This window comes from Sceloporus occidentalis, unplaced genomic scaffold (assembly GCF_023333645.1).
Source record: "Sceloporus occidentalis isolate IW3139 unplaced genomic scaffold, rSceOcc1.0.p SCAF_4, whole genome shotgun sequence".
NCBI lineage: Eukaryota > Metazoa > Chordata > Lepidosauria > Squamata > Phrynosomatidae > Sceloporus > Sceloporus occidentalis.
In genome coordinates, this window is record NW_028316984.1 from 39,076,630 (window position 1) to 39,104,028 (window position 27,399).

General features: G+C 38.4%; 1 protein-coding gene across 1 annotated transcript in view; it reads right to left on the bottom strand.

Annotated features, from left to right (window-relative positions):
* Positions 1 to 27,399, bottom strand: part of UBR3 (ubiquitin protein ligase E3 component n-recognin 3) — a 111,704-nt gene that overhangs the window by 53,838 nt on the left and 30,467 nt on the right. Inside the window, exons 10-24 of the mRNA XM_089519782.1 lie at positions 24,646 to 24,779; positions 20,324 to 20,410; positions 18,778 to 18,843; positions 18,599 to 18,688; positions 17,372 to 17,500; positions 17,222 to 17,274; positions 14,229 to 14,362; positions 11,903 to 11,988; positions 10,440 to 10,581; positions 9,659 to 9,755; positions 8,685 to 8,826; positions 7,908 to 8,012; positions 6,545 to 6,718; positions 6,360 to 6,392; positions 4,271 to 4,731 (exon numbers count right to left, since the gene is read on the bottom strand). Coding sequence (XP_089375908.1) covers positions 4,271 to 4,731; positions 6,360 to 6,392; positions 6,545 to 6,718; positions 7,908 to 8,012; positions 8,685 to 8,826; positions 9,659 to 9,755; positions 10,440 to 10,581; positions 11,903 to 11,988; positions 14,229 to 14,362; positions 17,222 to 17,274; positions 17,372 to 17,500; positions 18,599 to 18,688; positions 18,778 to 18,843; positions 20,324 to 20,410; positions 24,646 to 24,779 — 1,933 coding nt within the window. The remainder of the gene's footprint in view (positions 1 to 4,270; positions 4,732 to 6,359; positions 6,393 to 6,544; positions 6,719 to 7,907; positions 8,013 to 8,684; positions 8,827 to 9,658; positions 9,756 to 10,439; positions 10,582 to 11,902; positions 11,989 to 14,228; positions 14,363 to 17,221; positions 17,275 to 17,371; positions 17,501 to 18,598; positions 18,689 to 18,777; positions 18,844 to 20,323; positions 20,411 to 24,645; positions 24,780 to 27,399) is intronic.

The following is a 27,399-nucleotide window of genomic DNA, read 5'->3' on the forward strand; positions in this document are numbered from 1 at the left end:
GTTGGAGTGGGGTTAAATCTTCCCATCTATTGTAAACCCATCCACACTATCAAAAACTTTGCAAATGTCCACAGATTTACAGTGAGAAAAGAGACAAAGGCCTGTTACACACTGCCAAAATAAAGCTGCTTCGGGTCTCTTTGGAGGTATGCTATTTAAACGATGCATGGGTCCTAAGAGTCCGGAGGTCGCGCCAAAGCCACACTCCATTCCTAAACAGCTTTGGTGCAGCTTCCAGATTCTTAGGATGCATGCATCATTTAAACAGCATACCTTCAAAGAGACCCGAAGCAGCTTTATTTTGGCAGTCTGTAACAGGCCAAAGTTCTTTCAAAAGAAGCACCACAATGAAACTAAAATGGTTTTGTAGTTCTGTGTGATAGGAAGTAAAACTTCATCAGCAACTGAAAAGGCATCTTTACACAACATCTTTATGCATCTCATTCTGATAGTATCTATCATCCGCATGCTATTTCTCATTTTCCATCGTATTAAGGTGGCACAGTGGTTAAATGCCTGTACTGTAGCCATAAGGTTCTGAGTTCAATACCAGCCAGGGGCTCCGGGTCGTCTCAGCCTGGCATCCTTCTGTAGGTTGCTAAAATGAGTACCCAGCTTGCTGGGGGCAATTAGTTTACACTTTGTAAACTGCTTATTACATCAGTAAGCAGTACAGAACTTGCTGTTGCTATTGCTACATGCCTGCTGTCAAAACACAGAAAATGATAACAGTACTTGGTGTCTATGTAATGCCTCATATATAAAATTACCACAAAGATCTTATAAAGCAAGTCATTATCATTATGCTACCATTAGTACAAATGAATGAGACGGTAAGGTGTTAAGACCATTTAATCATTTTACAAGATCTAAACCATTCACTTCCAAATTTACAGGTCAAATCCCTCAACTCCTACACTACATCATCAGGCCATATTTACCACAGAGTTAGCACTCTCTTGCAAATAAAACAAACCACATAATCTATTACTTAAAAGAGAAATGACATATATGATAGCATTCAGTGTAATGACATTATCAGAAGGCTGAATCACTTAAAAGAGATGAAGAGTATCAAAACTACAGTTACTAGAAGAATGTATTTAGATTTCAATTTAATCACATACAGTACATGTTCTATGTAATGCAGTTTCTTTTTTTAAAAAAAGCCATATGCTTGCTGTATTGCTTCCAAGAAATAACCTTGTAAGTCTTCAAGGATACCAAATATTCAGAATATGTAATTTTAACATCCTTTGAAAAGCATCACCATATAACTAGGGAAGATGAGTACCGAGTTAAGTACATGTTAGTTACATCTAGGCATGATGTATCAAGGATGCAGCTTTCATAACAGTGGTTTTTCTCCAGGGAATCTCTTTCTACTATGCTTTGGCTAAACAGGCTAACTGTAAATAGAGACCTTTAATAAGGAGACATAAACAAACTGACAGATTCAGTACAGCTCAGTAATTTCCCGCAATGGCCCAAGGGGTTCCTCCCAGAGACTAAAAAATATTGCAAAGCAGCACTGCTAAATTCTTTTTAGTGCTATGTCTCTGTTTCTATGGCAACAATTTATGCGGGTGATGCCAAGTTTGCCTTTGTAGATGAAAAAACCAGAAATTAGGTCATCCCCAAGTGCTCACAGCCTGCTCAGTCCTTATTGCAGTAAAGCTGTACTTTACTACCTTCCAAACTGAGGCCAGGCAAAATGGCTTAATTATCAGTTTAGAAGCATCTTCATTTTGGACTTCTGTAAAAGGTATATACTGGTTTTGCCATCCCCCTTCCTTCAAAGATTTTCCAGCCATCATGTTTCCACAAAGGCTATGGCCATGAGTATTCTTAGTTATGTAGCCAAAATGGCATTGCAAGAAGGTCAGCAAGCCTGGGGGGTGGAGATGATTTGAAGAACAGGCCAACGAACACTGAACATGCTCATTGGCTATGGTATCCTGACTGGAGGGGTGGGAATGTAATGAAAAACCAGAGAATGAAGGGAAATGGAACAGCAGTGCTTTATGCTGCAACATTCTGCTGAACATCAAACACGTTACTCACTGTTTAAAATCTTTCTCAAAATGCCTCTGTGGTTTGGGGGAGGCACAATTCCTTGTCACATCATGAGTAACATTTCAGAAGCCCTGCAATAGCTGTAGGTTGCAAGAAAGTACACAGTGTACTCTTCCCCACAGTCCAAATGAACTGCAGTATAGGTCTCTCCAACATAACCTGTGCTTTTAAATGTTGTCTTGATGGTGAAGAAAAAGAAACATGCTAAAATAATTCCCACACAACAAAGGGGGACATGATGATTTAAAAGTCTGTGGATGAGAGGGAAGAGGGAATAACAGCTATTTGACAGACAAAGAATTGGACATTTGTTGAATTTTGTAAAGTTTGAAAATACAAAGGGGAGTCACAGATCATGCTTCTAGTATTTTAGAATGGACCTCTTCCAATAGGTTATTATAAATGTTTGTTTTTAGTTTAGATATTTATTGCCCCATCATCAGCACATACATGCCTGTTTGTCTGCATACCAGAAATGTTCATGAAGATCACAGGCAATCTCATTCTCCACCAAGCATTCATTTACTTCTAAATCACCTTCTTTTTCTCCATGTGGCTCCCTTGTCATATGACTAGAGCACCAGGTGCTAGCTTTCTAGAGATCATTGACTTGGTTACAGTAATAGCCCAATTAATAACCAAGTAATAAAGATTTTGATATGCAAGACAGGTGCATGGATATTCTGAATGCAACTTACAAAATCAAGTGTTACCTTCAATTAAACTAAACACAAGACTCTATCCATACGCAAGATATGGGAGACAGATAGGGTATGGAAGAAAAAAGGATAATCAGAACATTAAAGCCCACATTTTAGACCTCTCACCGCATGATTATAAGCTGTCAAAATGCTATAGCATGGCAGCACTGTATGTGTGATTGCAATTTATGGAATCCAGTTACCATATTGTCATCCCCCCCTTCATGCCAGAGGCAATCAGTATTCTCTAGTTTTGGCATGACAGGAGAATAAAGACAGGTGAACATTTGCCTCAGTTGTTAGTGTAGCAAAAAGTCAGTATTTCTGGTTTCATTCTTGTTCAAAAATATGAACATGTTTATAACAGCAACAAATGGCATCTACCGCAATTCACGCTTAATGTAATCTGCCAAAATCAAAAAATCAGTTTCGTTCACATGTAGTTTTCATACTATAAGACACAGATTTCTTTCTTTCTTTCTCTCTTTCTTTCTCTTTTTTTTTTGTTTTGTTTTGTTTTGAATGTTACAAAATAAGAGCAGATGCTTGCTAATGCAGGAGGAATCCCTTATCCTGGGCACTAGGGGTTGCAGGGTGTGTGGACCACACCAGGTGACACCCTAAGGGGAAAGTGATGCCACTGCTCCGCAAACACCACCTACCTTTTGGCAGAAACAGGCTATGGCATTCATCTGCTTCCCTTTAAAATGCTTTACGAGATGGTGGGAGTGGGGTGAAGCTCAGTGGGAGAAGGGAGAGGGCCCAAAATTTTTAGAAATTAAATTTTCAAATTTCAAAATTTATTTTTTTAAATTAAAAATTTGAAACTTTTTTTTAAAAAGTATTATTTTAAAATGTTCTTTAAAAACATCACATTTTAACCAAATCTTCACTATTTATAAGTAAATACATTTAGGTTGCGCATATGATGTTGTAATTTGAAAATATAACTTTAATTTTGCTAGATGTTTATGTCACAACCATTACATTAGTACAAAGAAGCATTACTAAAAATTCTGTATGGCGTGAAATTGGAGGAGGTCAATGGGGGAGGGGTGACACTATGAGCTACTGCACCAGGTGATACCAACCCTAGTGATGCCACTGATCCTGGGGTTCCCAGCAGTTAGTTCCTGTCATTTCTTTCCTGCATCTTCATCATCATTATCATCCTCATTTTATTCATTTATCTCTCACCTTTCTCCCAATAATGGGACTTAGTGTTCATCAGCAGATTAGCCTGGTGGTCAGTATGGCAGAGCCCAAAATCTATTAAGGTTCCAAATGAATATCAATTCCTCATGTAGACTAAGTGCCACCATTAGAGGTAGCAGCATTTTAGCATAGATTGTGATGAAACAAGTGAATCTTCTAATCTTAGCCAGGGTATGTGCATGGTTCCCATCAAAATTTCAAGATCGGCTGTTCAACCCCACACTCAGACTACAATTTCTGGTGTGACTGAACAATGAAATTATCTCCCAACAAATTACCTTTCTTCTTTGTCCAAAGTTTTCTTCTCTGCAGGACTAATCTTTTTAGGAGGTACAGGTGGAGTCACTTTTCTACATATTTCCTCAATGATATGTTTGTTTAATCTGCTCTGAAGTGCAGCTTTCAACAAAATCCTTTCTACAGCAGTCATACCATCTCCATGTAAGTATTTTGGGTTTTCATGTTGAATTAAAGTTTCCATGTCATCCAGCCAGGGAGGATAATAAGAGTTTTGCTTTCCTGACAGTTTATGATGTAGCTTAATTAGCAGAGACAATATGCTTTCTTTGACTTCCAAGATGGCTGTTGTTAGCTGGGGTGTTGCACCTGGAGCAGACCATTTCATTGAAGTCTTGGGTCGAACTGCCTGATTGGCTTCTGTAGTATTCCGATTAATGATTTCCTGAAATTTCTTCCTGCGCTCGGCAACCAAACTGAACACTTGTGCGGTCCCTGAGTTCTTCAAGAAAAATAATAAAATTCCATTAGGTACAGTAATCAACTAGTAGTTATACAAAATAAATTAACACCTACCAAAATGTTTACAGGAAAATATCTCTCCCTCCCACACAAAAAATTAACATAATTCCTATGTATCTTCTATTTACCTGTATAAAACAAAATTAAGATACCTCAGTCAATTTAATAGTAATTCCATAATCTAAATCTACAGCCTTCCAGATGCTGTTGAACTGTAGTTCCCAGCAGATGTAGCTAGCACTTCTTCTTAGAGAACAGGGTTTAGCTCTTGAGCCCATCTATGTCACTGGATTCATCTTTGATACTAGAAGCCAGGTTTGTTTATGGTGAGAAATGCTAGGGTTATTCAACTAAAGTCACTCAGAGACACCCCAAATTCCAGCACCTAATTTTAATGAACTGCACACTCTTCTGAGGCTGGGGGACTGGTAAGACTCTCAATTGTTTAACAGATAATGCAAACAGTAGGAAAACACAAAATCATGGGCTCTCCTTCAGTTCTTCCCCAATGGCAAAATCTTTCTGTCACTTCAGATCTTTCCCCCAGTTAAGCAGTGCAGACACTGTCTGTGTTTGGAAGTAACTCAAAGCCATGCTTTGCTTTAATCATGGCTTGCGAAGAAGCTGGCTCCTGCCAGAAAATAATTAAAATGCAGTTTGTTTTACCCCCAATCCCAATGCCCTGTTCATGAGTACCTAGTAGTTAATTCATATGGAAACTTTCTGCACCAGTTCTTACTACTGGCTGGTAGTAAAACCAGGACATCCTCCACAGAAGTCTTCCATGGTTAGCAAGCCCTAGCTAGGTTCATGGATTGAACTTCAATTTTTAATGTTGTTGTTTTTAAAGTTTAACAAAACTTCTTGCAGTTATCTTGGATAAGAAAACTTCATTTTATAGCGTGTGTGCCTCATCACTGCAACAGTTCTCCAATGTGAATGCATTATTTCCACTATGCCTTCAAAAAACTACATAACTAAATTAGGTTTTTACCTACCATTTGGCAGTTTTCTTTAATATAGCCTTGACTCTAATGAAATACATAGCAGTTTATAGTGATTTAATATATGAAAATGAGCTATGTCTGGGCTCTTCCCCATCCTTCCACTCAGAAAGGCAACAACCCCATTATAAACTAGCTATAAATCATTTAAACAAGTTAATTATGTGTTCACAAAGATGATGCCAGTAACCTTTATCATTCAAAAATATTATTGTTTTTTTGTAGAAAACTGAAGCTTATTGAAAATGAAATAGCTAAAGACCAGTATTATTAAAGGTTAGCAACATCTGTACCAGAAATTCACACAAATTCAAACAAGGCAAGACAATGTTTATTCCACTAACAGGCAAGCAATTTTTTAAAAAAAAAAGAATTACCTCTGGCAGATAGCACAATAAATTTGAAATTAATTGTAGTACTGTGTCAAGCTATAAGCCACTATACCTTTTCACATGATCATTAAAAATCTGCAGAAATGATGGCTTCACAGTAAAATATTCTTGGAAAGACTGCAGAACTGCAATGTAGTTAGGACCAGCACAATTAAAGCCAAATTGTCATTAGATACACAAGATACACACAATGTCATTAGAATACAAAATACCTCTCTCTGAAGTCCTTTAGAGCGCCTTGAACTCTGGTGAGTTGAAGGAAAAAAGGATGATATTAAAAACCCCTAAGAATCATGGTAGAGAGCATTTCTAGAAATGTTTAACCCTGCGGAGACAAATGGACTTAAGATCAACATGGACTCAAAAGCACTTGACCTATTAAAATGGCGACTCTCACCTGAGAAGCTGCTAAACCATCAGAACTTGTACTTGCAGGTGGTTCTCTTTTCACCTCTGGAGCTGTCTCTGGAACTCTTACACGCACATAGTTAATAAAATGCCTCATGTTAGACACCAGGTTATTCCCTGGAAACCAACTATCATGGCAGCGTTCCTGGCTTCCAGCAGAATCCTGATGTATCAACACATAAAACCAAAAACACAGTAGGATACGGTTAGAAGAATCCACACAAATGCATTTGTAATACAGCTGAAAATGCCAGAGCACCTCATGAAAAGTTAACGTATGCCAGATTATTTAACTTGTTTTTTAAAAATCCAAGAGAAAAAGAGCTCTTTTTAAAAAAAAAAATCTAATTATTAAAAAACCCTAAAGACTTGAGTGAAAGTCTTACTATGTTCACTGGGGCATTTTCTTAAGAAAGAATGCAGATGATTATTTCCTTAGTATGTACAGAGGGTCTTCTGAGGATCTTTGCAAAGTGCTCTTAAAAAGAACTAAGGTGGCAATACAATGCATCTCATTTTTCATACATTCTCTCAGTAAACCCTACAAGGAACCTTGTAAAATAATTTTATCTGTGTATCACACTCTGTATTATCTGTTTAAACCACTGTGTATTAACCATCAAGAGTGACAGTTTGCCTAAGGTCACCTGAGTGACTGAGTCAGGACTTCCTGGTTCACAACTCATTTTTAGATGCCCTGCTACATTAGCTGTCCCACAAATCATTTATCTGAGCCTAATCCCACCTACTCAGAACAACCAAAAAAACCAAAATAAATCTCTAAAATTGATACATACAAACACATCCATCCAATATCCTCTTTAGAGAGTTATTTCATTTCACTGGTTGTTCTTAGTGATGCAGGTTCAATTCTTCCCATACCCACAGAAGTACCACCAAAACCACAACACCTTCCCTTAGGAAGTATCAGAAGACTTGGAATAACTCAGAAGCTTTTAATATGCAAAAACACTTTAGGAGGAAAAAACCCTTACACACACACACACCAGACATCTGATAACTCAATGGCAGCAGGTTTTGACTGAATGAGTGGCAAAAATGCTGATAACTGACAGGAGGAAATAAAATAAAGTGACTGGACTGAACAAATTATATATAAAATGTAAACGGTAGAAAGAGCCTCCTAATTTTGGATGATATATGTCCTGGGAGAAAAGCAGGGTATAAACCAAGTAAGCAAATAAATAAATGCCCTAATTTACATGATTTTTAAGATGTTCTGAGGGACAGATGTGTCCATAGACATGAACAGAGAAAGTAAATAAATAAAATGTAGCCAGGCTTAGGAACATAGGGTACATACCATATGGTATTAAAATGTTGGCACTTACTTCTTCATCAGATTCTTGCTCAGATGAATTCTCTAGTCCCAGTTCAATCAGGTATAAAACCATGCAAAGGACATGTTCTGACAGATTTTGATGGTCCATTAATATCTAAAACAAAATAAACATTATTTTCTTATCTCACTTCCAAACGTTTCCACATTAGATTTCAGACAAACAAAAGAAGAATATTCATCTACATAACTGCAATATCACCAATATTTTTAAAGAGAAAGGCAGCTGTAACTGTTTCTTCACCCTTGCTAAAAAGAGGAGGCCTTCTGATTCAGAATAACGTACTGAGACAAACCAATATCTGCCAGACACAACTGTAAAATCTCAATGTTATGTAAATGCTTTTGTTTTCAAAAATTAAAGAAATACACATATAGACACCATATTATAAAGTTTTATAAATGTTCTCTCTCATATTCGTATGTAATTTAGTTTAAGTATCTACAGCTGAAACTGGAAGCACTGTAAGATGGCCAGGCAAAGCAAAACCATGTGCCCATGCAACTGTGGGACTGCTACCTGCAGTTCGAGCTTCCGTGGACAGCAAACCCTAGCTTTTTCAATGGGCAGGCGCGCACACTCACAGTGGCACAAGCAGGAGCATGCAGTCATTTAAAAGAATGGGAGTTAAGGTTCCATGTTTTTTGCTATCCGCAGGGGTCCAGAAAGGTCAAAGCCTCCACCTTTGATTCTTCTCCAGGGTTGGATTACTCTGTTCACATGCAAATTAGATGTTAGGAGTTCAACTCAACCTCTATTCAACAGTACCTTATAGAGTAGAGTGAATAATACAATGTGTAAAGTTTTGCAGTGCAAGAGTCTCATGAGTCCTTTATAGCTTGGGTGCAAAGGTGTGCGTTTCTTGTAAGGAGGCCAAGGGTTTCCATGGACTTTTCCACTCTGTTTTAAACTGGAAAACGAAAGGAAAAACACAAATGAAAATTTGATGTTAAGGAAAGTAGAACAGAGAACTGTGATATTTTAGAAATATACATCCACCTACGTGCCACACTACACCATCTTTGGTATTTCTGGCACTGATGATGAATACTTTGGAATCTGGGTGCTAATTATTCACTAGCAAAATGGCTGTCATTATGAAGATAGGATGAAAAAAGTGGCTTTCATAAAATGCCAGGATTTGACTTGGTGTTGAAATGATCCTAATGTTGGTGCAAGTAAAACCTCCAAGGGCAAGGAATTCCATAACTGGGATATCACCACAGAGATAGCCCTTTCCCATATTCTCCCACAATGTATTTCTTGGGGACAAGGCGCCTTTTTCTCAGTTGCTGCAGCAGCTGCACTTTCCAACATTTCTTTTGGTGTGTGTCATCTGGATGCAGCGCCAAAGGAGTGCCGTGACGCAGGTGTCAGGGCAGCATTAGGGCATACATTATGCAGACGCCCCGCCCCCACTCTGCTATGAAATTGGTGTATAACACCAGTCTATTCCGCCCCAACTAATTCATTTAAGAGGCAGCTAACTAATTAAAATTATTTAGAAACCAGTAGACAGACTTATCTATGTGTCTTTTACACAAAGTTTGGCAAAAGGCCTGGAAACAAATATTATGTGTAGGATTCATGATATTTAAACAACTGTATTGATGATCCTTGAACATTCCATCTTCTCCATTCCACCTTCTCCATTCCACATGACTAAGTAATTGAAGGCATTTTATTCTACCATTGCATAATGCAGCATTCACTTTTTCTGATTCAAAATGTATTCAACTTACAATGTTGTGTATCTGTCCATTGCTGATTGCACATCTCTGCGATAAACAGTTCGAAGAATTACCATAACTGGATCAAATTCCTTATCCCAGACTTCAGCTATTTTTATAGAAATAAAATGTAATTAATGCTCTGAAATGTGTTCCATATTTATTTTAAAACAAGATTTTTTACATTTGATCATTTTTCCTAATAGGTCAATTTTCATCAGCAACAACAAACATCTGTTTTGTGCAGATTGTCTTACAAACACTGTTGCGTTTACTCTAAAGTACATAATTATAGTTGCCCCTCCATATCCCCGAATTCGTTATCCCCAGATTCAAGCATCCACGGCTTGAAAATATTTTTTAAAAAGTATAAATTCCAAATCTTGATTTTGCCATTTTGTATATGGGACACCATTTTACCATACCACTGTTTCTAGTGGGACTTGAGCACCCACAGATTTCAGTACATATGAGAGGTCCTGGAACCAAACACCAGCAGATACTAAGGGACCACTATAGTGTGAACAAACAAAGCTCTTATTTGTCTAAACACCTATTTTCTTCCCTATACACTGCAGTATAATTTGTTTCTATCATGAGCTGCAAATCACTTCACCGTTTAAACTGAGGAAAGCAGTTTTCAATATATAAGATGCAAAAAAATATAAAAACAAAACATGTAGTAATAATCAATTTCAGATCAGATATAAGGAATACTGTAGCTATAATTCACACTGTCTCATTACTAATAATGTGTATGTTGCACAAACACATGTGAAAAAACTGAGCCTACCTTTAGGTGTATACATCCCTTGCTGCATGGAGCCCCCTGGCTCAAACACAGGTGCTTTAAAATCAGCCACAGCTGACAACATCGATTCAAAACTTAAGCTTCCAGGAATAATACCACTTTTGGGATTAGGGTTTTCTGGAATGTGATCTTTTTGTTAAGATAAATATCAATTATTGTGAGAATCTTTTCGTCAGCAAGATTTTTATGTCTTCATTTAACTCTTTCTCTCTAGAAATAACAGGTAACTTCAGGACTTCTGCAACTGCTTAATTTCACCACAAGAGGTCAATATTGTAAAATGAATCCCTTTCATTCAAATGTTTTAAGCTTCAGTGCTGAACTCTTCCCTGAATTTGGCCTGTTCATTCCTATAATATTACTCTAATATTACAGCCCGAGACTATGAGATAGATTAGAAAGAACAATTATTCATAAAAACACTTTTTAAAAAACCTGTATACCATCATAGTTCAAAAAAATCACACAAAATGAGATATAACTATAAATACTACATTCAGTGGCATTACTAATAATCCATTTTAATCCACATTACACCAGATTTTATAAATCCACATTTGTAATAACAGGAAAGCAAAAAGGTTACAGTTCCCCTCACCCTCCACTACCAACTTTGAAGACTGTGCTAGTTTTATATTTAACTCTCTGGCTGAAATTTGAAAAGCAAAACTAATTTCCAGCTGTGGAATATTGTATCATGAAATATGCTAGTCTGTGCCTTCCAACATCAAGGCATACACTACAGGTTTTAAACAAATGTAAATCTGAACTTCAAACAGTTAAAGCAGGAGATATTTATTGCTCTTTGCCTGACAAACCAATTACTCCCTGAAGTGCCAGGACTCAGAGAACACAGCAGGTTGCCTCAGTGGAATAAATAAATCCCATCTTAAATCCCATCTTCCTGCTTTAAAAAAAGAATGTGATTGAAAGAGGGGAGGAAGTGATGGTTTACATCTCCAGACCAAAGATAGAAAGACTTAGTAACAGTTTCATTTATTTTATTCTTTTAAGCTACGTCACTACAATATTCTACAAAAACATATTCAACATTTATTCAAAGCTGCAAAAAGGTGCATTGTGATCCAAAACACACTACATAAGTAATCCACTTTCAGACTGTTTTAATTGCCTTGGCTCAGTGCTAGGAAATGCTAGGAATTGTAGTTTATTGGTGCACCAGAGCTCTCTGACAGAGAGGACTAAATGCCTCACAAAACTACAGTTCCCAGGATTCCCTAGTATTGAGCAAGGGCAGTTAAAGCGGTCTCAGACTGGATTATTTTGGACCTGTATTATACAAAAAAGCTAGCACTGTTAGAACACTGATATAACTTCCTAGAGTGCAAAACTCACATTATCTTTGATGATGAAATGAAAGCAAGCACAACATACAAATTAACTAACCATACATCAAAAGTTGTTTTAATATATTTCAAGGATATAAGATCCAACAGTGAGCTGTGAGTCCTGTCATTCATGCAGAGCTGAGCAACCATCTCTGCTCTCAGAATCTCATCATCAGTCATTCCTAGAGTAATTGAACAGGAAATTTAACATATCATAATACGATGTAACAGTAAGATGGAAATGAAGCTATTAAGAAGTTCATTCAGCTGAACATTATGAACATTTAAAATATGTACATATCATGAGTGAATATTTTTAAGGAGTTGGCTTGTAAATCCAATGGGGCATCTACATCCTATTCAGCGGACAGTAGATGGAAGAGTAAGGATAAAACAAGTTTTTATAAGAATTTATCAGATTAAACTTTAAAGCTCAATATTAAGTCTGGTTAAAATATATGGTTATAATATGTCTCTCTTTCATGCCTAAATCGACCTGTTAATCCAAACTACAAGGAACACATTAAATCAATGCAATTTATATAATGTTTGATTTACAATTAAGTAACTGATTCAATGGATCTAATCAAACAGGGATATAGGCCTTGTTCACATTTTTTCAAAAAGAGTGTGATGAAGTACAGCCCTAAGCAACTCCTTTCCAGTTTTAAAAATATTGTATAAAACCAAATTTTACATCTGAAAGATTAGTTTGATGAAAATATTTAAGAAGCTACAGTGCACAATTAATGCAGTCTGACACCACTTTGACTGCCATGGCTCAATGATATGGAATTCTGGGATTTGTAATTTTGTGAGATATTTAGCCTTCTCTGTCAGAGAGCTCTGGTGCCATGACAAACTACAAATCCCAGGATTCAACAGGATGGAGTCATGACAGTTAGTGTAATGCCAAACTGCATTAATTCTGCAGAATGGCAGCAGTCAATGTCATCACATGCTTATCTACTTAGGACAAAGCTCCAACGAACTCAACTAGGCTAACCTCTCAGCAATATGCATAAGACTCAAAAGTAAATGCACACCAATTGCCACTGCAAACTTACAGTCTTCACATACTGCCATCCTTATTGCTCACATTTTCATTTGCCACCAAACCACAGCACCTTGCTGGGTGTTACCCTAAAGAGAGGGTAACAAGAGGTGGTAAACCCCATCTCCCACCCTCCTCTTGTATTAAACTGGGGAAGGAGCAAGGACTGTATCATATTTGCTCTCTGCTGTGGAGGACTCAAAGCAGTGACAGAGAAGATTCTCCTCACACCTCTGCCACTTCCAAGCTAGAGAAGAGCAATGGGGCTGTGCAGCTTGGTGGCAGGATGATAAATGTGCCACCTATGACACTTGCCACATAAGACCAATACAAGCCCCAGCCTTTGCGTACAACTTCATAGGTGGAGAGTGAAGCTGGATGTCTGTGAAGGCAGTCACAAGGATGCAAAAGTGTCAAGCAGCACCAAATAAAGTCCAGCCTGCAAACAGGCTGGAGCTTAGTGGCAAAGCACAGACTTTTTATGAACAAGGTCTCAGGTCCAGTCCCCAGCATCTCTGGGATAGTTGAAGAAAAAACAGACAATACAGTAGACAATACTGATCTAGATGGAACAACAAGCATAAGTTTCTATATTTGAGCAGCAAAAATTTGGAACTGGAGAGAAGTGAACAGAATTATCCCTTACCTCCCATATTAAAAAAAACACAGGGTCATAACAACAACACTAAATGCACTAAATGGAAAAAGGGGTAAGTAAACAAGGTTTAGTTAGTTGGCAACCAGGACAGAACCTTTCCAGCTGCAGTACCCACATTGTGAAATTTTCTCTCCTGAAAGGCGCAACTAACCCCTATATTAGGATTTCTAGATGTGGGCAAAAAACTTCACATTTTTACTCTACAAAAAATTAGTTGGATCTCATTTATATTTTACAATTATAAAATCATAAAAAGCCTTTGGTTCTGAAAGGCAGGAGGTACATAATCCTCTAAATATGTACAATAATGCTATTTACTTCTCATGAAAAATATAAAGGATGTTGCTGAAAGGAGGATCTTGATTCTAACAACCATAAGTTTTGGCTTAGCAACCACGGCCAACCAAAATTTGTATGACTCCTATTCACAGATGAAAATTTACCAAAAAAGACAGGTTTGGAAACATTATTCAAGAACAATTTTGCTTTCCATTTTTAAAAAAGTTAAGAATGTGTATTTCAGTACTAACAAAAACCATGGTTCTGGGAAACTTGTAAGAGATGTTAGCAAATCATTTTGTTCCTGTTTTGCCACTATCCCTCTCCAAACGTTGCACGTAACATGCAAGGCTTTGTAAATGCCTGTGAGCATACATATCTAGAAGAGAAACTACAATAATTAAAGCATGTAGAAAGACTACAAGTCTTACCTAAGTGTAAACGGAGACTTAAAAGAATGACAAGAAATGTTAAGGCGCCTTCTAACATCGATCTCTCATGCTCTGAATCTAGCACGGTATTTTGATGTTGTGAAGCCATTGTTAAGAGGTCAACTACTTTGAACCTATATGTGGGAGGAAATAAAATTTATAAAACCTATTATTGTTAACAACTTGAGAGGTGCTACAAGGGTGTAGGAAATGACCATAAAAAGACATTATTACAACAGCACAATGCTCTTGTATAATATTCTCTAGTTGATACAGGATTAAGCACTTTAAAAAAATAGTTGAGGCGGGTTACAGACTGCCATTTAGGATGCACTCCGTGCGTGCTAGGGTTAGGAAGGGGCATGCTAGGGTTAGGAAGGGTTGCCCCTTCCTAACCGGCCCCGTTCCCAACACGCGCGGAGTGTGTCCTAAATGGCAGCGCCCATCCACATGGGCGCTGCCATTTTTACGTCTCGGACGCACAGCGTCCAGACGTGACGCGCCAGAGGTGACGCCGCGAGTGCGTGCCTCGCGCTTCATGGCGCCACTTCCAGGGGCCAAAAAGGAGCGACATTTCGGCGCTCCTTTTTCGCTGCGGCCGGAAGCATCGCAGTCTGGCCGCTGGGGCTTCCCACTGCAGCTAATGGCGGCGGCGGCAGACCGCCCGCTTTAGGGCAGTCTGTAACGCACCTTAGTTTATCCACTTTATGCTAAGCTTGTCTAAAAGCATATGCCATATTATGATTTTTCTCTATTCTTCCATTACTTAGGGCAAATGGTCTTCCATGGAATCTGTCTGTCTTTATGATTCCTTTGTGTTGTTCCTGGCCAAGAGCTAAAAAGAACATTGGGAGGCAGTGTGCATGCATTTCTGGTGTACTTGCCACATTATAATGATTTTTCATAACCACCAAAATACAGCCCTGTGCTAGAGCTGCAGCCATTCTTTCCTACTTGAACCATAAGTACTACAGAGGAAAGGGGACAGTTCCACAAATCTTTACTGTGCTGAAACAGATTTCATCAGCTACTGCTTATTCAAAAACAGAATCAAATAGTTTGATGTTGCTAGTTTCCTCTCCCTTTTGGCTCTAAGGACAGAGAAAAAGAGGCATCAATATATACACAATATGCAATTGCTAAAGCCCCTAAGGTGGCTGAGCACGTTTTTCTAGTCTTAAAATTTGTAATAGTCAAATTGCAAAGAATATACAGAAATATCTCCTAATAAACATTGTTGTTGTAAAGTGGATAATTTCATGCCTTCCTCTTTTGTTCTTTTATTTATTTATTTTTTCCTGTCAAGTCTAAATAAGGAATTTGGTTTTTTGCAATTTATCTGTTTATTTTCTGAATATATATCATTTTGATTTTGACTGTATATTAGAATGTTAGTGTTAAGAATGAATAAAAATAAGGAATTGTTTTTATGTATCTATTTGTGCACCTAAATGAACCAGAGTAATTGTTGCTATCAACTGATTGACTTCTCGAAATTTATAAGGAATGCATATTCTGGCAGTTTGTATGGTCTGTTCCATATCCCTGCTTTGTCTTTTTTCTGCATCCTGCTCTCAAAAGGATGTCACCCAAATAAGAGTAGAATTGTATTCCTTTCTCCCTGAGAAAGGAACTAACACCTTCGGAAACACCCTGGATGCAAAAGTTAAACCAACAGGGAGAGCCCTGAACTGGAAATGGCCCTTTTGGAACTGAAACCTCAAATATTTTCTGCATGTTACAGCCACAGGTATGTGAAAATACGATTCCTTCAAATCTATTGAACTCAGTAAGAATACAGGTGCCATTTGTTATCCTGCTTATTATAGAAGAGAAACCGATCCCCAGAAGAACTGCAATACACTGTTGTCTGTAAACATCAATAAATAAATAAATAAATAAAACTTTTATTTCTACCCCGCTTTTTGTCAAAACAATCAAAGCAGCTTACAATATTAAAAATAATACAACAATATATACAAAATATTCCCGCTTAAAAAGAGAATTAAAAAATTAAGATTTAAAATTATTCAAAGACAATTACAATTAAAACAATTAAAACAATAACAATGAGCAGAATCATCATACCTATGGGGAGGGGGTATTTACATGGCTGAGTAGTTTATTCTGGGAAGGCCTGCTGGAAGAGATCCATCTTAACAGCTTTCTTGAAGCTATCTACATTATTTACTTGACAGATGTCATCCGGGAGGCTATTCCATAGAGTGGGAGCAGTTGCAAAAAAGGTCCTCTGGGAGGTTGCAGCCAGCCTAGTCTTTATAGGCTGCAATAAATTCCTCCCAGAGGACCTGAGAGTATGGGGCGGATTATATGGAAGTAGGCGATCCCTCAGATATGTTGGGCCCAAGCCATGTAGGGCTTTAAAGGTGATAACCAACACCTTGTATTGTGCCCGAAAACTAATAGACAGCCAGTGGAATGTCTTTAAGATTGTTATCCTTATTTATTTATTTAAATCACAATGCTTATTCCAATCAATGTTACATGGACCCTTTATTATACTGTTCCACCTATCCCATCAAAAACATAAGATAAACATAACTGCCTAGTGAGGCTGATTTGTCTGCATTACAGAGCAGGGCATTCCCTGATGGTGCACCCATCATGGAGAATGATCTCCCCATTAAGATTAAGTGAGTTCCATACAGAGTTTCTTTGTCCAGCTGTATTTGTGATTATGTTCCTGATCATTAATACTGGTATTTACCTCTGCTTCTGCATTAATCATTTCATTGCTTTTATTGTTTTAGCTTTACTTTTTATTTTTAACAATGAGTTTTATTGTATCTTTTTATTATAAAATAATTTGAGGTATTTACAATCAAAAGCTATATTAAATGCTTATAAATATATAATAAAAATCATGAATAACAACTTCTTTTTCTTGGTTTTTTTCTTTCACTGCCAAGCCATAGTATTCCTCATCCATAATTTAAATTTGTTTTATTAAAAATTCATACACATTATCTTACCTTTCAAAAACTGAGGAAATAAAATAATCTGGATCAAGCCTAGATGCACAGACCTGTTTTCGAAAAAAAAGCACAATATGTATGTTAGATATCACTGTTCATCTATCTACTAATATAGAACAGATGAAGTCACAGAAATTACTGACCTACCTGTAACAGATAAATGTCAGGATCAATCATGGAATTACAGAAGTGAGACTGCACATAAGTCATGGCTTGTCCTTTAATCTGCAGGCCATTCCTCACCCACATATTACTATGGATTTCAGAGAGGCTTGCCTACCAAAAAGAAGAGAAAGAGTTTTATTTTATTTTATTTTATGCCTTGAGGAATTACTGACAAACATGCAATCTGTTGTTTGGACATGCCATCTTATTCTAGTTGTTTTAAAATATGGAGAAAGCTGAGAACTATTTTTGTAGCTTTTTAACGCAGTCTATGTTGAATGTTTCAATCAATACTGATGTATTTAACTTCTGAGATGCTTGCTAAATCTCTATGTGAATCAAAATATTACTTCTGCTCTCTGACTTGATAAATAATTACAGGGGAAACAACCCATGGAAACCTCAAACATGCCAGGGAACTGAATTTTTTGGTGCAGCCAGTGATAAATTATTCAATGGGATCTGGATACATTCCATCAAAGTTGCATTTCTGCTACTTAACATGTTCTGTTTCTCATCTCAACATTATCTTGACACTTCAAAACAGGATTAGTGAACAATATATCTCATTATGAACCTCACAGACAAGAAAAAATGTTAATAAAAGTACATTTTATACTAGACTGTAAAGAATCTGTACAGGTATATATTTGTACAGCACAAACTAACACATGGAGGATCTCAACTGATCACACATTCAACTGAAAAGCAGTGAATGCCTGAGGATTCTACAATCTGAGGCGCGTTACAAACGGCCATTTAGTACATGCTCCACGTGTACTAGGGTTAGAAAGGGGCGTGCTAGGATTAGGAAGGGTCTTACCTTCCTCACGGCCCCTGACCCTAGTACGCGCGGATCACGTACTAAATGGCGGCCCCCGTCCACACGGAGGCCGCCATTTTGACGTCTCGGATGCAAAGCATCTGGACGTGGCACGGCAGAAGTGACGCCGCGAGTGTGCACCTCACGCCTTGCGGCGCCACTTCCAGGGGCCAAAAAGGAGTGCCATTTCGGCGCTCCTTTTTAGCTGCGCCAGGAAGCCTCACGGTCTGGACGCTGGGGCTTCTCGGCGTAGCTAATGACGGCGGCGCCAGACCGCCCACTTTAGGGCGGTCTGTAACGCGCCTCAGTGTTTTATTAGTTCTGGTTGTTTTACACAAATGTTTACAGTACTATATATTCAATCTAAAAAGAGTTGGAAAATTTACTTGAATTTGGAGTGGGTGAACCATTAGCTTCATCAACATCTCTTGGTCTGGAAGAAGAGAATCCAGATCTAGTTCTTGGCACTTAACAGCCTATAAACAAAACCAAGTACACATTTTATAAGGACACAAACTAGAAATCTTCAAATATCACCTTTCTCCTGGAAAAAAATTTAGCATACCTTACTCAGAAACATTGCATAGTAACGATGCATCGGCAGATGAAACGTGACCTGATTAGGAGTAGGCTGCAAAAGAAACAAAGGATATTTCACCATCAAAAAACTGAGTAAGCTATTCAGCTCATGCAGTAATAAACCACTTCATAATTCATCTTCTTAGATTAAAGAAGGATCCAGAATGTTACATGAGGAATTTCCATGTGAACATATTGAATTTCCGCTTCTACCCCAGGGCTTCTGACACCCACATCATCCTGTCACAGCTACCACAAAACACACAATATAATAATCTAGAAAACAGAGTCATGCTATAGAACAGATTCCACAAGCTGAAGGGAAAATGTAGAGAAGCACATGTGGAAAATATCCTGGTCAATTTTGATGAAGGCAATATAGGAATCATGGCAATCATTTCTGTTCTTCCATAGATAGGGACAATCTTGCACCACAGGGGGTACAGTGGTAAGCACTCCATCTTTCAAAGCATCCATCTAACACTGAAATTATATCTGCACGCACAACTATCCATTATCAAGACATGTGTTACACTAGTTAAGGAGAGCCCTGAGAATCTCTTTCACTCAGAACAATGTACATCGATGCATCTGTTTTTGGAACAGTTCCAAGACCAGAAACCTTTGAAACTGAGCATGCATACTAACAAAACCCTCAGTATGTGCAAGTCTGAATTGTTTTGTTTTGTTTTGTTTTCATTCAAGTAATGGAATTGTATTCCCCTTGCATGCTCTAAGCAGGTACAGCACAACCCTATTTGTGTGAGTGTACAGATCAGCACGAAAACGAACAAGATGCATACCTATTAATGTTGTTCTTTAAGTGGTCATCTGTACCCTCACACAGAAGAAGTTGTACAGTCGGCCTTCCATATCCACATTCTTTATCCACAGGTTAAAGAGTCCATGGCTTGAAAATTATTTTTAAAAATATAAATGTAAAAAGTCAAACTCTGAGTTTGCCATTTTATATAAGGGACACTATTTTACTATGCCACTGTATTTAATGGAACCCGAGCATCCATGGATTCTGGGATCCACAGGGGGTCTTGGAACCAAATCCCAGTGGATACTAAGGACTCACTGTACTGCACCTGCACAGAGCACACACCTATTTATGTGAGGAAGGGAAACTACAAAGAAAAACAACATGTACACAGAACCAATGCTTCCCTCTCCAAGCCCCACAGAATCTTTGAAAAGTAAGAGGACATGAACAGTAAGGAGAAGAAGGATATAAACAGTAAGGAAAATTTAAGAACTCAACACAGACGATTCTCTAATAAACATTTCCTAGATGGGACCATCAAAGCAAAGCATACTCCTCCCATGCCCAGCCTTTGTGAGTACATAAAAGATCCAAAACACAGAAAAGAACAGTGTGAAGTCAAGATTTCTGGGCTTTAGTAAAAGTGAAATACCAGACATTTACAGAGAAAAACAAAACAAAGAACTGGCTAGTTTTAATTTCAAGGATGATGTGAAGACTTCTTACCCCACAATGCCAGGTTAAATACATAAGATACACATACCTCATCTACAAAGTTGATTGCATCAAACCAATCCTGAAGTGCTTCCAGACAGTATCTTACAACGTTTCGTGTATATTCTTGCGTTTCCTGCAACAGGATATGAAATGTTGCACAAACTGAAAAAATAAATTCTTCCCATCACTTAAAATAACATAGTAAAATAAGCTAGATTAGCACTTCCCACATTTATCTTGTCTCTAACGTACAATCTGGGAAATAATACTGTCTACTATACATCAAGTAATTACTCTAAGAAAGAAAGAGTTGTACAACTAAAGAGACAGCCATGTTAGTTTGTTTCAGAGTAAAAAGGGGAAAGGGAGAAAGAATCTAGTGGCACCAAAGTAGCCTTGTTTCCTTTAACCAGCTTACTTTTCATGGTGTACAATTAGAGAGTTTCTAAAATGAAATTACAAGTCCTCACTAGCAGATGGCAAAATGTATCAATGGTTTAACACTTAGAAAATTGGCTGATTTGTTATTTGGCCCCAAATTTTTATTGAAGAACTGATCCCAAGTTTGCATGCTTCACCCTTTGCTTTCCTATTATGGGGAGATGGTAGTGGGTAAATAAGCCAAGAGATCTCTTCTTCATTACCAAACAAGTTTCCTAGACACTATGAGGAAATCCTACTTTTCAAATGAATCAAAGGCCCATTACAGATGGGCCTAAAAGTGTGTGCTCCACGCGTGCTAGGATAAGAAAGGAGCATCCTTTCCGGATGCTCCCAACCCTAGCACGTGCAGAGCGTGCACAAAATGGCGGTAGCTGTTCCACACGGCCGCCGTCATTACGATGTCACGACCGCGCCGCCTCCAAACGAGGCGGTGCGGACATGACGTCCTTGCGCTGCGTGAGGGTGCTTAGAGCGCTCTTTACGTGACATAAGAAGGAACTCCAAAACAGAGCTCCTTCTGGAGTTTGTGTTGCTGGCGTAGCCTTCAGATGGCTGCGCCAGCGGCGCAAAGGAGAAAGGGGCCAAGTGGCCCCTTTCTCCTCCTCCCCACTGCCGCTGGGTGTCCTTGAGGCTTGAAGCCCCAAGGACACCCCTTTCCAGACCGCGGGGAAGCGGCCTTTTGCCGCTTCCCCGCAGCCTGGAAAGCGGCGGATCGGGGCCTCGGAGGCTGCTGGTCTGGCAGCTGAGGCCCCGATACAGTGGGGAAAGTGCTGGGTGCAGGCCGCCCCAAACGGGCGGTCTGTAACCCGCCTAAGTTCTCTTTATTTGCTGATTATCTTTCTCCTCTCTTGTAAGGGAATAAGGGGAGTGGCATATTGGCTTGAGTCTTGTTCCCAATTTCATCTCATATAAGACCCTAAAGAATAGGTTCATGGAGATGCTTTAGGGAGATGCCTACTGTATTCCAATATTGGGGGTAGGACGAGGATGGTCAAACCTTCTGATTACTGTGATAATAAAGTCAAAAAGAAAAGAAAAGAAAAGAAAAGAAAAGAAAATTGAGTCTGACAAACTATTCTTTATGTTATAATTCTCTGCTGCACAGTAAAGAAAGTAAGAGTATCTTTCTTAGGTAAATATAGTAAGAATTTGCTTTCAAACTGAGTCAAAATCACAAAGAGTATCAGTATTTTTCCATTTGTTTGCTACAAGATTTAACAGTTTTGCCAAACATAAGCACTCAATTAACTTCTACAAATTAACAATTAAGCACCTGAAAGCATTTCTCTGTAATAGGATAGAATCGTATTGGGCAATATAGAGTTCAAGACTTCATAGTATCTTACTTCAGCTAGACAATATTTTTATTTACAAAATTAAGGTCATTAAATGTAAAATAGCCATATATATATATATATATATATATATATATATATATATATATATATTAATATATATATATATATATATATATATATATATATATATATTAAATGAAAGCTTGTCCAAAGGCATTACATGATTGTGATCTAATGTTATTTTAATTTGTTGTAGGACTTATTTTATTGAATGTTAACATGTACTAATATGTATATATTTAATTATTTTCGTAGAATGTACGCCATAGGCAGGTTTATTTTATCTATTTTAATTGATTGTATGTACAGCGCTATGTAAATTTACAGCACTATATAAATAAGGCTTAATAATAATAATAATATATTTTAAAGGTATTACTTAATCCTTCTTTTGGTGAAAACTTTCACATTACTAAGAACATTCAACTGCTGTTTTACCAGTCTCAAAAATAAAATTAAGGAGATTTCATCATATGTCTCTAATATTCTAAGAGCTTTAAATAACAGAAGATGGCAGTGCCAGGCAGCAACACACAAGAGTAGCATCATAAAGAATGGCAATACTGTTTTTATTGGCTTACCCTGAAGTTGTTGGACACATTTTGTTGACCCCAACAAATGCACTGAGAACACAGGATGGATCTCTATTTTTGAGAGACTTGGCTCAAGACACTGGGAGAAACACACACACGGATGCCAGAGCACTATTAATAGCCTTAAATCCTCACTACAGACAATAGTCTTTTTTGCCTAACAGTGCTAGTGAAAATAATGTTTTTCTCAAAGGGTTTTGTTGTTGTTGCTTCTTTTCCAGGAGATCTCCTGGGAAATAAGAGAACCCATTTTATCTGTTAGATTTCCCATCAGTACATTCAACTAAGGTAAAACAGTCTGATGTGAAATATTTTTTCGTCTGTGATGAAAAAGAATCTTAGAAATGGAATACAATTGTTATGAAGAGATTTGCTAGTTCTCATGAGTCTCTTCAGATAATATCTTCCAACAGAATCTGTGCGCTCAGTGATATTGGGAGCAAATATCATGCTTTCATATCTCCTCTCCATCCATTCTATTTATGTTCAAATGCCAGAACGTTATATATTGAAGAGAGAATTCCCATAAACCGAAATCTGTCCATGGGACGCTCTTACCAGAGGAAGTGGAGGAGGGATTTTTTAAAAACATATTTCTCCTTCCCCTTGAAGAGATTTACTGAAGGACTGGGTGATTCTTTGGAGCATATGGGAAAGTAGTGTAGGGGACTATATGTCAAAAGGGGAATTAGTAAAAATCATCTTCTTCCTTCAGAGGGAGGCTCCTCTGAATCTCAAGCACCTTTTGCAAATGGAAGGACCCCTTCTATTCACAGAAGGGCAATGAGGGAGCCAAAGAATTTTTGTAATAAGGAAATACTGGCCAAGGTTAGAGGTTCAAAGTTTTCAGAAAATTGGAAGTCATTGGGGATGGGGTTGGGATTTCCCCCATTTTTGTTTTAAACTGAAATTTGTTTAAAAATTGAAATATGCAATATTAGCACCCTTAACATGTTGAAAGTCACTTTGCTATTTTAGGAGTGTCATGCCTCCAGAGCATCTTTGATGTTCTTGAGACATATATTTAGTTAAGATTATATTAGGTTTTCTATTTATTAGTTTAAGAGGGGAAATACAGATCTATAGCTTTAAGAAAGACAAGGATTGTGGGAAATCCCAGGGTCTTATGCTATCTCCCTCTAGTTAGTTTCAGTGTGTAGTAAGATTTCAGCCAAGTCAGACCTGGAGAGGGTATTTTCCTTTGACAAAAAGGTAAGTCCACAAAAGAAGAAAGATAGTCCTCAGAAGAAGAAAGATAGAATCCACCAAGAAGAGAGAGCAAGGTATTTAGGAAGGACTATTGAGAAAGAAGAAATCAGTTTCATGTTATTAGTGTTTATAACCAGTAAAGCTTTTGAAACTTTAGAAATTTGTGGACAAGTCTTTTGTTCTGGCTGTGTTCCCGAGAGCCAGAGGCCTTACTACACCCAAAGTCCATAATATTGCTCTTGGGACAAAACAAGGAGGGTTGAGATGGAGGGAGAAACAGATTTAAATTTCTACCCTCCCCCACAAAAAAAGAAAAAGAAAACAGGCATGAGGCTTTCATATGATTTGTAACTTTCAACAGACTTTGGGAATTATACTGACAAGTTGGTACCTTATATATAGGAGCATAAGACTACACCAATATAGGACTATGCCATTGTATATAATGTCACTTGAACATCCAAGGACTTTGGTATCCCCAGGGGGTTCTGGAACCAAACCCCTTGGATTCCAAGGGTTTGGCATGAAATTATGTTTGATTTTTTCCTACAGTTATACCTTATGTGTAGCTATCTGTTTTTGGTCCAGATATTCAGACCAGTTTATTGGAAACTTCAAATTCTGCCAGGTAGCATTTTGGCCCAATGGACCTTAAGCCATCAATCCAACTTGCTAACAAAAGAAGGGGTACAATTTGCTTCAACATTGTTGTTCAAAGCACTGCATCAAAGAAGAACCATGCAAGTAAAAACAGCTCTACTTACCCTGACTTTGCAATGTGACAGTAGCCCCCACATCGGCTGAGCACAGGCCTCAAGTTCAGCAGCAAAAGCAGCGTAATAAGTCTGGGATTCAAACTCAACATGTTCATTAAGTTCCCTCTTGTTTAAATTCATCCCTTAAAAAAAGAGTGAGATAAAATTCTAAAACATTTCACCTAAACGGTAATCTACCCTTTCCTCATGTATACCCTTTGCACACAAGAAAACCTAGTTTAAAGGCTGACACACACACACACAAGGCAAAGGCAAGTGAAGAACATATATATTGTTTAAAAGAGAGCAATGTTTCTCAAAGTGTCATACTCCTGCAAAATAAGCAAAACTGTGGGGCTTTCTAGTGCTGGCAATTTCTGATGGAGAGCAATGGTGGATGCAGGCAGATCACAGAGAAAGGTTTAGTTTTTGAAGACAGTTATTTCACAAAACATGCTATATACAAGTATCAACCTGTCTTCTGAAAGGAAGAAGCCCGGTAATTTATCAGAACAAAAATAGTTACAAATTGTGATGATTGCTTTTAGTCTTACCAATTCTCATGTTGTTATATATCTCTCCATGGACCTGCTAATAATAACTTTCAAATGCATGACCAATGTCTGAGTCAAATATTACTCTATATAGGCACATCTCAGTCAACAAAGCTTCTGATAAAGAAGTTTCTTTTTACAAAGTGGAAGTTCTGTCTAACCCCCCAAACCCTTTTCTAGTTAGAAGGGATTTTTGCCTCCAGCATTAGCCTTGGGAGGATGAGGAAGGAGGCTTAGAGAAAGACTTCCAGGTTTGGGTTGCAGCAGCATGTCTGTGGTAAACAATGCAATAAAGCTTGACCTGGGAAAGAACAAGATTCTACTCTAGATGATCCTGCCATAGTTGTGTGTGCTTACGTACAATAGGCAAGGTACACAGCTGCCTCCAAAATCACTTGCTAAGCATGTGTGAAAAGCAAAACAGAAAGAAAAGGGAAAAGAAGATTAGCCAACCTCAACAATTATCCTGGCATGTTGAAAAAGCATACCGTATATACTCAACTATAAGTCGATCTCATGTATAAGTCGACGGCAAGTTTTGGGGCCAAAATTATGGACTTTGCTATGACCCGTGGATAAGTTGAGGGTAAAACTTACGGGCATATAGCAAAGGATCTAAAGGATGAACCAAAGCAAAACAATGTCAAAGAACTTATAAAATGAACTCTATGTGCTTACTCTTAAGACTGGATGGATGAGAGAGTAAAGGGGGTCAGTGCTTCACATATTATACTCTTGTTTTTCATCAGGAGATGGTTCCTTCTTTTAAATAAGAGTTAAGATACAGTATTTACATTGACCTGTGGATAATAAGTTGAGTCAGTGGGTTTTTTTTTTTTTTTGGGGGGGTCAATTTTTTGACCTAAATTTCTAGACTTATACATGAGTATATACAGTATATATTGTATATACTCATGTATAAGTTGAAAAATGTATGCTAAAATATTAACCCAAAAAACCTGGGTGGACTTATACACCAATCAATATGGTAACGCTGCTTTTAAAAATTATGGCAGTGGTTGTTCGATGTTTCCAGGCCATGGCAGTAAGAGTACCCTCCCAAGACCCACCTCCACACCCACACAGACAGACCTACACAAACAAGAAGCCCTACCAAAGCAACTATCGTGTTTCTCCGAAAATAAGACACTGTCTTATATTTATTTTTCCTCAAGAAGACACACTATGGCTTATTTTCAAGGGATGTCTTATTTTTATTAAGTATGGTACAACAATCTACATTTAGTCAAATAAAGTTAAGTCGTCTTATTCTGGAACATCGTCATAACTCTCCAAACCCGGAATTCCATCCTTTATTTCTTACGGCTCCATTTCCTTTGGAACCATTGGCCCCAATCTTTTCGCTCCCTTCCTGCTCCCTTCCGTTCTGTGCCAGGCCTATTACTATGTCTTATTTTTGGGGTATGGCTTATATTGCGCAAATGCTTAAAAATCCTGCTACAGCTTAATTTATGGGTATGTCTTAATTTTGGGGAAACAGAGTAGGAGGGCTGAGGTTTTGTTTTCGGCCATAATGTCTGAGGATATCCTGCAGGATCCGGACCAGGACAGGGTGCTTGGTAGCCCGGAGAGGGCAGCCCCCCACTAGCATACATGTCCTACAGAGCTCATCCTTCAGAGTCAGCCCTTGGAGAACAACCTCCAGAGGGCAAGTATGCTGGCATGGGGTTGCAGGATGCGGAGGACGACCCCTGTAGGACCCCTGGAAGTCCTCTGCCAGCATACTTATCTTCTGGGGGTCATCCTCTGCATCCTCTGGAGCCGCTTAGTCCTGTCTCCGGAGAGGGCCAGCTCCGGAGAATGCCTGCACAGGAAGGATGGGCTCGCCATGTTCCTCCAGGAACCCGCCGATGGAGCCACTTCCCTCCATCTCCTGGCTTTGGAGCAGAGCCGAGTGGTGGGGTGGAAGAAGCACAGCAAAAAGTGTGGCCAGGAGTCCCATCAAGGAAGCAGTCTGAGTGGGCTGGTGGGGTGGACGGCCAAGGAGAAAGATGGCCCTGCAGTCATCAGAGCAGGATCTCTTTCCCTGGCGGAATAGAGGCAAGGAGGAGCATCAGGAGGAGCCAGGTGCCGGCTGGATCCCCCTGACTAAGGGCGGCCAAGCTCTGGCCTGAAGGGCAGCAGAAGTGGATGGCGCGGGGGGCAAGGATCCCTACCCTCCATCACTTGCCTGGCTCTAGGAAGGAAG